This window comes from Mytilus galloprovincialis, chromosome 10, assembly GCF_965363235.1.
Source record: "Mytilus galloprovincialis chromosome 10, xbMytGall1.hap1.1, whole genome shotgun sequence".
In the NCBI taxonomy this organism is placed as follows: domain Eukaryota; kingdom Metazoa; phylum Mollusca; class Bivalvia; order Mytilida; family Mytilidae; genus Mytilus; species Mytilus galloprovincialis.
Window position 1 is genome coordinate 58,392,574 of NC_134847.1, and position 12,694 is coordinate 58,405,267.

At 30.6% G+C, this 12,694-nt stretch overlaps 1 protein-coding gene across 1 annotated transcript in view; it reads left to right on the forward strand.

Annotated features, from left to right (window-relative positions):
• The window catches only part of LOC143047953 (cadherin EGF LAG seven-pass G-type receptor fmi-1-like), a 53,390-nt gene that overhangs the window by 3,270 nt on the left and 37,426 nt on the right, over nt 1-12,694 (forward strand). Inside the window, exon 2 of the mRNA XM_076221326.1 lies at nt 11,423-11,495. Within this exon, the coding sequence (XP_076077441.1) occupies nt 11,423-11,495 (73 nt within the window). The remainder of the gene's footprint in view (nt 1-11,422; nt 11,496-12,694) is intronic.

Genomic DNA, 12,694 nt, shown 5'->3' on the forward strand with positions numbered 1-12,694 from the left:
GCTCTTCTTTAAATTGCTATTGTTATCCCATGCCCTCTACACCAACTATTGAGTAAACTATATAACTGTTCCAACAAAAAAATTTCAGTAGTATTAAACTTTAGAAGATATGTTAATTTCATGTGTTCATTTTTGTCGAGCCTTCGACTTTAGTCGAAAAAGCGAGACTAAGCGATCCTACATTCCGTCGTCGTCGGCGTCGTCGGCGTCGTCCACAAATATTCACTCTGTGGTTAAAGTTTTTGAAATTTTAATAACTTTCTTAAAATATCCTCGGTTGGTACCAAACTTGCACACAAGCTTGTTTATGATCATAAGATAGTATCCAGAAGTAAATTTTGTAGAAATAAAATTCCATTTTTTCCGTATTTTACTTATAAATGGACTTAGTTTTTCTACCTGAAAATATTACATTCACTCTGTGGTTAAGGTTTTTAAAATTTTAATAACGTTCTTATACTATTTTGGATTTGTACCAAACTTGGACAGAAGCTTGTTTATGATCAAAAGCTAGTATCAGGAAGGAAATTTTGTAAATGACTAAATCTATATTTTCATATTTTACTTTTAAATGGACTTAGATTTGCTGCCAGGAAACAACACATTCACTCTGTGGTTAAACTTTTTAAAATTTTAATAACTTTCTTATACTATTTTGGATTTGTTCTTAACTTGGACAGACAGAAGCTTGTTTATGATCAAAAGCTAGTATCTAGAAGGAAATTTTGTTTTCTTCCAGTTAACATTACATTCAGTCTGCAGTTAAAGTTTTTAAACATTTATTAGATTCATAAACTATCCTGGATTTTTACAAAACTTGGACAGATTATTCTTACAATCAAAAGATAGTATCAACAGGAATATTTCATTGATTTATTTCCTCATTTTTGTTGAGCCTGCGATTAACAGAAAGAGTAGGCGAGACACTGGGTTCCGCGGAACCCTTACGAATTTTTAACATGTTTAATGACATATTGTGAATGCGTGATGTACTTAGCAACATGATTTTTATTTTTACAAAACACAACATGAGTTCCTATTGTATTATCAGCATTTAAAAATATTAAAGATCCCGGAATATTTAAGGGTTTGAGATCAATTTCAACAAGGAAGTTAAAATTTAATTCGTGATTCATTTGATATGTTTCATTTACACTCATCTACACAAGTTTGCTTAGTTGACTCGAACGTTTTCACCTATGTGCCAAAAAAAAAACTTAATTGGATAATTACCTTACATATGTCATTGAACCTTTCCATGAACAGGAGCCTTATAAAGAATACTTTTGAATACATCAAAGGCGGATCCAGAAATTTTAAAAAAGGGGGTTTCAACTCAGCATAAATAAATGTTCAAACAATATGTACCTTTCAAAAACATTGATCGTCATTGGCAACCTCCCCCTGGATCTGCCACTGTACATACATGTGTAAGCTTTTTGATATTGATGGTAGATATTATTAAAGATAATCTTCAGTTTAACTATATTTTATTTAGTCAAAGTAAAATGGGCTTTCCACAACTTAATAACACTTATAGTATATATATAGTATATTACTATAAGCATGTAATATTATCATGAAACTATATAAGATTGTCACCAGAATATCTCTCTGGTTCGTACATACATGGCAGTTGATGATGAAATGTTGTATATTCTAAATGTTGCACCCACACGAACAAGATGCGTCCGAAATTAAAATCGTAATAAAAATCATTATTCAAGAAAGACGCGGGTCTAAATCAATTTTTTTTTATTTAATATTTCGCTATATTTGTCTATAAATGAACTTTATCTTATGCCTAATAAAAATAATAAAATAAAATAATGAGGTCACCGTTCATTTACGCTCACAATCTGCCTTTGAAAGAAGCATACATTTTTGTAAAGGTACCTTTTTTCTGTTGAACTAATAGGAGAAATAAAGGTAATATCGAAATAATAAAAACAACATTATTACAGAAATCGCTCAAATTTTACAACAGTTTAGTTTGAGTACAGCTTATTTGAAAATTATAATAAAAATGTAGGTCACCGGTGAGTTGAAAAAAGACAGTTCAGTTTTAATGCAAAAAAAATTGCATTTTTGCACCAAAAGGGAGATAATTTGGAGCTTTTTCAATGATATCTACATTTTAAATGTCATTTTGGGCCAACACGAATTGATTTTTTAATGATTTTTGTACCATATGATAAAGTAGCTTTTACTAAAGGTAATAAATAAAATGTAGAGGAAAAATGTTAAATGTTAATTTTTTTTGACATTTTTATACCTTCGAGCCTCCTTAATCTTACGTATAGAAGTTTGTTTGTATTTTTTTCTTATAGATCAAAATACACTACCAGAGTAACTAAGTTTAACCCCCAGCTCTGGTGCGATTCATAATCTGTAGTATTCTATATAGTTTTGCAGACATGTTGTTTTCATGACTTTTTTCTTCTATAACTTTTTTTTCTTTTTTTTATTGAGTTTAGTATCTAGTTGCATTTTCATTGTTCTTATATGATTTTTATTCATTTACTAAGTTAATGTTCGTTATTTTGTTTGTGTTAAAATCGGATTAAGTTACTGTTGTTGAAATATAATCCATGATTCCATTGATGCCTTATAATCCAGATGTTGCATGCAAAACTGAAAACTTAACTTATTACAGACACAAAGACAATAAAATACTAGTGTATTTGATTGTTTATGGCTTTGAAGATATATTAAACATTTGAGGCGTGTCAAGAATCCTAACAACATAGTTATTTACGATAATATAAATCATTCTTATATAATACATTTTTCACCTGCTGTACGTAGTCGTATATTTCTACAGCACATCGATTTTAGATATCGATAATGGAACAGGGAACCAATGAGGGATTTGTTTACTGTATTAATCTTTGAAATATGGGGTAGTTGTGTGGGGACTGTTATGCAGGTGCATGTTTTTTTTTATAATTATAGTACACTTGTATTATTGAAATTATTACACATTTTTACGATTACGATCCTAGTTTGATGTTTTTATAAAGGAACAACGGTCATATGTTTTTAGTCGTCCAGCAGCAGAAGATCAATACAAAAATCAATTCATAAATATGAATTTCAAGAGGTTATTATATTAAGTTATAATGATTGAATTCAAGACTGACATCATGAATACTACTTTTCTTGAGTTATGGTTTTACTATGTGCCACAGTTCTTTTATCATTACGTTAGTATGCGATTTTGAGCCACACACATCTTGACAGGTTCAAGCTACACTCGTCTCGGGTTTCATTTCATCCAGAATTTAATGAAATACCTTAACAAGAAAAAAATATATCAAATGTTCAGTTATTGTATAATATCTGAATTTATAATCATCTATCATCTAACTTTCAGGGGTAAATTCAGTAAAAAATCTACAAAAAGCTTTAATGCTAATCTATGTATGGAATTAAATTTATACCTAATTTACCTTTAGAAATTAGAAACGTTTAAATATCATTCATGAAAGTACAAATGTAGCCCTATCTTTGGCAACAATAAAAACATAGGGTCATGCGACATTTTTGGGCATTCACATGGCCTTGTTTATAAACAATGGAGATTCGCACCGAAATCCTATACTGACCCACATTACTTTTCAACCTTTAAGTAAAAAAAATAGTAAATTCAGCATTTACTTTTTAATTTTTTTCAACTCTAGTTTTGATCCATCTACCTAAAAATATTTATTACAAACATTATCTACCAATCACAAGAGCACATGACTTCACTTTATACAGAAAGCTCTCCCCCAAATTGGCGGTCCCTGATGAAATATATTTATTTACTAAATTTACCCCTTCATGTTCACTAGACAATCTCAATTTTCAAATTTTATCTAAAATATTATTTGGTGAATTTTTGTAAGCGAGTTCAGTATAAAAGTCAATTTGGTCTTCTTCAACGCTGCAGTATTAAATCACTTGCCAAGTCCGGCGTCCGTTTTGGCTACACGCGATGTACAAGAAAGCTGACACATCTAGTCCAAATGTGAATATTACCGTGTGACATTGCTACAACTCTTTGAGGGTCCGTGGGTGGCTTGTTGCACGACAACATCTTTGTCTTTATCCAATTTGATATTTCCTTATTTTTTAGCGTCAGTCTAAATTTCCCAGATCCTAATCACGGACAGCATCTATGAGAGGACATATTTATTGCTTTATATTGTTAGTTTGTTCTCGTCCTGAACATTCATGAAATACTTGTAACGTCCTGAATATTCACGAAATACTTGCAACTGAACGTTTTAGCAAACTACAATTAGTCATCTGTATATGCTTGTATCAAGTACATGTATTTTAAAAATATATTTTGGATTCCGTGACAATACATTGTTATTCTATAAATAATAAGTTATTATTCACAAAGGAAGACGACAACAGCAAATTAAAATAAGACACATGTTGCACATCCAGTTGACATGAACATTTTAAAGGAACTATTAATGTATGGTTTTACTGAAAATATAATTTCAATAGATAAGTACCTTAGTTTATACAAATGCATTTTTGAGACCCTTATATATATACCTGATTGCATCACCAGATCTACTTTTCAAGTTTATGTTGAAAGTTTGTTGTTTTAAAACGTTTGGTTTGCATATTTGGTAAAGGGTCACTTGCATCTGTATTCAGTATCATACTTCTACTTTATGGACACAAGAGTCGAATGATCAAACGGCAACAATTCTGATCGTAGTCTTTTTGATAACTGCATGATTTCTCTTTCTTATATTCTAATAATTTCATGGACATTTTGACTGTAAAATTTGGGATAACAGAAAAGGATAGATTTTATTTTATTTTTTGGTGTTTTAACGCCACTTTTAATCACTGCATTTAGGCTATTTCGTGGCGGCCAGTTTTTATTGGTGGAGGAAACTGGTGTGCCCATTGAAAGCCACTGTAAGACCTTCGATAGGAAAACTGACAATCCTCGTCAATTTAAATTGGAGTCGAGCGCAACCGCAAAAGCGGGGTTCGAACTGACAACCTGAGTGTTAACTCACTGGCTAGTGATTACAGTAGTGACTGCTTAGACCACTCGGCCACCGAGTCCTCTAGATATGGTTAGAGACTGAGGGGAAATCTTGTTAGTCTATTAAGTCTTTTAAGCAGTTACCGTAGGTAATATTTAGTACCCCAAAAAAACCTGAATGAAGTCATAAATTGAAAATTTAATCAAAATTTGATATCACAAATGACGAACGCAATAACTTTCAGTTAGGTAACATCGAAACATTTCTTGATATAGTGTGTAATTGATTCAATGAAGGAGAATTTTGCTTATCAAAGTTCAATAATGTTTAAGATCTTTTGAATTGTTAAAAATATTTGATTTTGTTTTTTATTAGTTTATTTTATTTGTTTTGCGACACATTGATATTATACTTAATATGCAGAAGGAAGAAGCCAAAATGTGATAAACTTTAATATTGCATTAGCGTAGTTATTAAAATCAGTTTGTTGGAAATTTGATATAAATGGAGTTCTGTATTTTTGCTGGACTTACTTTTTATTTGACATTCGAGGATATTTGTAAATGAACAATCTTAGTCATGCCCAAAAATTCCAGGGGAATGTTATAATAGTTTGGTATTTCTTATAGGCACACTAATTTGCTAGTTGAAGAAAAAAACAGTATGAGAAAAAGCTTGCAGATGGAATATCATAACCAATTAGCTGAGATACAGTTTTTCAATTATCCAACCGGATATTTTAATCCTTACGCTGTCCTCTCAAATTTCAGACGGTACCATCAACATTACGTAGCACCAATTCCCAACTTCAATTCCCCCACCTCCATTTCAATAGATAGGAATACAACTTTACATCTGGCTGTTAATAAATAAGTAATGATTTAGGCTTATTTCTTGGATTTTGTATTTATATTTTCATAAATTAAATTTACTCGTTCAGTGTTATTTCACTTGTGTTAATATGTTTTTAATTGAGTTTAGCCATTTCAATTGATATTTCATAGTGTGCCTTTATATGTTGTGATGTGTACACTATTATTTCAGATAAGGGTGAAGGTTGGTATCGATTTAAACGTTTAAACCCGCTGCATTTGTTAGCACATATCCTAAATCAGAAATCTGATGTTCAGTAGTCGTAACGGTTGTTTGATGTTGGTTTATAAGTGTTTAACGTTTCCCGCTTTTTTTTTTAAATGTATTATACCGTTGGGTTTCTGTTTGGCTGGTTTTACATTAGTCATTTTTTAGGGGCCCTTTATGGCTTTTCGGTGTGAACCAAGGCTCCAGATTGAAGAACTTTGACCTATGATTGTGTACTTTTACAAGATGGGACTTGGGTGGAGAGTTGTGACTTGGCACTTATACAGACCATATTTTCTTATATCTACGACTCATTATATGTGTACAGAAAATGTTATCTGCTCTTTGGTCGGGTTTTTGTTTCTTTGACATACTCCCCATATACATTCTCAATTTAATTTATTTGGTATAACTAGAAAATGTAATATTTAAACAGCAACTGTTATTTTGTGTTTCGAGGGGTCAAAGATAAGGAACGTGTTCTTGCCTCATATGTAAATGCAATAGCAATGAGCAATCTTGGCCTACGTTGTTGCGTTTATTTTCTATAAATTGAAATTTATCAGTAGTGATAAATTAGACATTTCTTTAAGAAGTGAAAAATGTCAGCTTAGTCAGTTAAAAATGTCATCTCGTAAAATGCGAAATGTCAACAAAGAACTAAGAAAGGTATAATTTGAAGTGAGAAAAGTCAATTTTGAACAGTGAAATTTCTACTTTATAAACAGTATATGGAAGAAGCGATTCGATAAAAACTTGTCTTATATCAACGAGCGATATTGTCTTATATTAACGAGTTGCATTGTGGGAAATTTCAGACGAATGTTAGCATTTGTACGAAGAAAGGCAGATTTCTCGGCATAAAGTAATGACTCTTTTCTTAAAACAGGGGACACTTAACACGACATACGTCTGGTGTATAATTTCCATGAATTATTTTATGTAATAACAATGTAGGCGTACAAATTCTATAAAAAGCATGTAGCAAATTCAGTGGAATGCAATTGAGATGAATTCAATTGTTTGCTAAGCCAAAATCACCTATAAGTCAAAGATACTACTATATTTTATTATATCAATGCGATATTTGTCTTACTATTATATCATAGCGATGATTTGTTAATATCAAAAATTTATGAATGCGTTACTTTTCTAATATAACTGCTATAGTTTTCTAATATAAAATGAATACGATGACACGTCAAAATGCATGTCAAGAAAACTGCAAACATAACTCACAAACTTAGATCATGACCGATTTAATGTTTTAGGATCAATATCACTAAAATTTCGTAACTGTAACAAAATTAACTCTTACATCAACTTATCATTTCGAAAATGTTGCTTGACCCTTTTGATAGTTGAAGTGTTTTAAGAACACAAATAAGTAAGATGTAAATGTTTTTTGACGTTAGAAATTTGTATATATCTTTTCAATATTTATAAATTTAGATCGTTCAGTTTGAGGACTGGAAAGTAGTTATTTATAAGGGAAAGTTTTTAAAGATTTATAGATATAAGAAGATGGTGCATGAGTTCGAATGAGACAAGTTTCTTTCAAAGTAATAGTTGTTTAAAGTAAACCATTATAGATCAAAGTAGGGCCTAAAACACGGCGCCTTGGCTCACAGCGAACACCACGCTATATAGGAACAAAACATTACTAGTGTTAAACCATTCAAACAGGAAAACCAACGGTCTAATTTGTATTAAAAAAGGAGATTCAAAAGTACAGGTCAGATTTAGACGAATCAATCTGAACGAGGACAGTATGATTCATCTTTGTCACAAGTTAGTTTCATTGTTATCAATAAAGAAAGTCTTCCATGCGTGCGTTGCGAGAATATCGGATATATATTTTATTTCGGTGCGTTCATTATAAAATTCGCTAAATGTTATATATACTTAGCTATTTGATTACGCCATTGTTTATATAACACTTATTTGATTAGTTTTGCTTTCAAAACCAATTGAGAAATTTGTAAGATATTATCAAAAACAATTTGAATTTAAGCAATGGTTTTAAAACTGCTTATTTACATACAATACTACTAAGAAGTAAAATCACAAAAATACTGAACTCCGAGGAAAATTCAAAACAGAAAGTCCCTTATCAAATGGTAAAATCAAACGATAAAACACACCAAACGAATGGATAACAATTGTCATATTTCTGACTCGGTACTGGCATTTTCAAATTTTGAAAATGGTGGATTGAACCTGGTTTTATAGCGCTTAACCTCTCACGTGTACGACAGTCTCATCAAATTCTGTCATATTTACAACGATGCGTGAACAAAACAAACATAATAGGTAAAATTGTCAAAATATGGGTACATCAGTCTTATATTAATACTAATAAGTACTAATATTGATATAACAAAAACACTGCTATGGTATTTTAAAAGTATCGCATTGATATAAGAACTAATATCATTTGTTTATTTATGTATATAAGAAAAACACAGCACTTCAAATTTTACACGGACATAAGCTTGAGCTTCTAACTTCTGAATGTATATTTAGACTCAATTGTTGTTTATACTTGAACAATAAGTTTTAAAGTTAGTATTTTTAATTTTTCGTTGCCGAAAACAACATTTTCCGGATGGAATGTCTGCATATTTACAATTGATATTAGACAATATCGCTATTTGATATAAGAAAAGTTTTTATCGATACGCTTCTTCCATAGACTGATAAAGTGCAGTTTATAACAGACGATGGAGGGGGAGAACATTTTATGTTTTGTACAATACACATGTTGGGTAATTTTCTACAATCAATTTATACTTGTTGTCTACCATTTCCAATTGAAATTATTTCTTTTATGATAGTTGTGTACGAATGTGTGGATGTTTATTCATACATATTGTTATAATTAATGATTTCAAAACAAAATATCTTTGTATTTTTTATAAGGTCTTTCCACTTTTCCATGGAAAGACCTATTGATTTTCTTCTGATTGTTGTTTTTTTCTTCCGTCTAATTTTTTTCCTTCGCTGTTTTTTGTTTGTTTTTTGTTTTGTTTTGCAAGATGTCGCTTAGATATTTGAAATATGATATCGAACAGTTAATACGCTTTTAAAACTGACACCGCTTAACCCAATACTTTCCCATATAATAGTTATCTCCCCGAACTCTGTTTTTCTTGTTATCTCTTTGGCTTCGCAACCGTATAAGAAACCAACAAATGTATTTTACCAAATTGCTTGTTATATTCTCAGGATGTTCTGTTTTATTTTGACCGAAGCCGTATAGAGATTCCATATGAGAGTTATTTCCCATTTTGTATTTGATATACAAGTAAGTGAAATGTACTGTCAACTGGAAAACCATAAGTGGTAGAGGCCTAGGGTCTTTTAATTTGAGGTCCTTGGTCCAAAAAATAAAAATGAGGCCAAGTTCAAAGGTCAAGGTCATGTTCAAAATTTTGATCTTGGCTTGTTATCACTTATTTTCAAAAATCATTAAACTCATAAGAAACGAGTGAGTGGCGAACAATAAGGTTTATCCAATTCTTGAACCAATGCATGTATATATCATTAACTAAGTCCTCTGTGCACGATTTTATCATTTTTTACGCAAATATATCGTATAATTGTCAATTTCTTTCTTCTCTCTGTCTGTTATGATTTAACAAATATGGCTGCTCATTAAATTCCGTGTTTTTTAGCCGAATTTTACCGATTGTCACCTTATAGTAAACAAATAACAGAAAGCATGGATATTGAGCACGTGTTTAACATGTATAATCAGATAATTGTTTATTTTAATGACAGATCCATGCGTATTGCGATCACCGGATTTTTACGAGGAGGTTCACACTCAGGTCACTTTGCATACGGAAAATATGTTGGCGAATTGCTTCCTGGAAGCAAGCAATTAAAAATAAGTAAACTTCTTCTAAATGTGGACAAATTAAAGAATTTTCTTCAGAAAAAAAGTATATGTACATAAGTTGTATAATGAAAACTATTCATTTAGTTATAAAAAGACATATGCATATTTTTTTTTTAATTTGAGGTTTTTTATGACTTTATAGATATCGACAAAATATTTGCTCACATTTGTAAGTTGCGACAGGTCGTAAAACATAACTTTTAGTCTAAAGGGTACGTAGACATTTAATGGAAGTTTTCCCCCTTTTATATCTAATATTAGTCTTATGGTAATATAACTCGTTAACAGTATAAAGTAGAGGCCTACAGTCTTTTTATTTGAGGTCCTTGGTTGATGACCTTCAAATTAAGCTAAAGGTCATAGGTAAATTTAATGTTTTAGATTTTGACCTTTGCTTTAACTTCATATGTATACATGATAAAGACATGGGACTTTTTGTATTAGGTTGCAAGCAATGTGAATTTGAAAAGGCAATCGGAAGTGACCTTTTATAAACCAGAAGTAGCTATTTGTTATTTACTAAATTAATGTAATAGTATACAGAACCATATTTTTTTGGAATCTGTGTCAAGTAAACTATCAAAAAGTACCGGCAGTTACATCTTTTGAACCGAAGGTAAAACATTATCTCCCTTATTTATATCTTTGTTTGTATAGAAACCATATTTTTTTTTAATCAGCGTTTAATAATAATTGACATTTAAAACCAAATTTTAATATTTACATATAAAAAAATCCTTACTGGTGGAAAGACCATCAATAGTTTTTCTGAACAATTGTTTTTTAATTCTGTTTTCTTTTTGAACTTTATTATTATGTTAATAGTTTTGGTGAATTTCATGAGCTCATCTTTCACATCACAAAGCTAACAGACATGCACATAATAGACTTATAACTCAAGTTGATTGTTTATGACTTTAAAAAATAAAAAAAAGTATATAAAACATCTTGACACATGAAAATATGCTAGCAACAAAGTTATTTATGATATAAACCATTGTTATGTAATACACATTATTTCACCTGGTGTTTGTTGCCCTCGTTTTATCACATAATAACGGATAAAATGTTTCGATTATGAAATACTGATTTGATCGAATAAACGTATCTTATTTTTTGAAACTACTTCGAACAAAATCATAAAAATACTTGAAAAGTTAAGAACGTAAACAAATAGAAAACAACTACCCTACTTTTACAACCTTCAAAAGAATAGGAGGGTGAACAAAATCTGAAAGACGAGTTAACGTTATTCTCCTGATCTGATACTCTCTCACAAACACACAAATAATTACATGTATTCAAGTGATCAGATATACAATTAGACTAACGAATTTCTTCTAATTATATTACAAATGCTTTTTAAACAGGATATTACATATACAATTAGACTAACGAATTTCTTCTAATTATATTACAAATGCTTTTTAAACAGGATATTACCTCCTCTTATGGAATTCTCCTCCTGATATCTTGGTCATTCAACAGCTTAGACATCGGTTTGTGCAGTAAGTATATTTAAAGCGCAAAAAAAAAAACCCCCACTTTCACAAAATATTCACCTTAATTACGATTAAATATGCACAACTTTTCATTTATTGACAAAAAACAATAATTTTTATATTCACAAAATCAATGATATGGTTGTGGTCGTCCAAAATATATTTCTGGGAAAATTCCTCATCAAGTTCGCTCGAGGCCAAGATATTGGATAAAAAAAGACAATAAAAACTTCAAAGAACATAGATTCAAAATTGCCTTTATTTAACTGTGATGATAGCATATTATTTTAAAGGAAATTTATTTTATTGCATATAACAGTTATACACACACGAAATACTGTTTTTGACTTGATCAGAAATTTACTGCTGCTGATAATGCAGCAAATGACACCATTATTAACTAAATCCCGATTTATATTCAATTTATAGAAATTTACATGTGAAGTCACTTTCTCTGGCGTTGATACCTTCGTGTGACGCACAACTCGTCATTCTATTATGCTGTTTTAGTGTACTGCCTTAAATTAAATTAGATATTCGTTGGTATTCTGTAGTTAACATGTGGGAATGTACTATAAAATTATCAAGTTATTTTTGTTTTTCTCTGTCCTGAGTGTTCTTGTGGGTATTTGAGATGTATTCCTTTCATGATAAGTTGTCATTTTAGCAGTATTTTTAACATTTTCATTAAGTTCAACCTACCATTTTTTTTTGTCTAAAAACGACCTGTACAAGGTCAGAAATAGTGCAGTCGTTTCTATTTGTGTTACATTGGCGTTTGTTTTGGTGCACATCAGTGTTTCTGCTCTTCCGTTGTTATTCTCGTATAATAGTTGATATGTTTCAAAACGTTTTAGTCTGAAGCCGGATATACAATATACTAACGTTGCCTTTATTTGCTGGATTCCGGCATTTCGTTATTCTCTTTCATATATAATATAACAAAGGTTGACTTTTTACGTCACATAATTTTATACTTGTGTATCATGTTTCCAAAACACACGTACACTTACTGCTATTGCGTTGTTAGATCTTTTCGAATGAGTTTTAAATGTTCCATTGGTATCCTCCGCCTCTTTTTTAACTTGTATAATGCAAATTTTGTAGACGGATTTGTATTGCCCAAATGGAAACCATGACTTGGTTTTTTTTTTGTTTAGCATGAATAATTGCATCATTATTTTAAATTTATTAGACGATCAGCT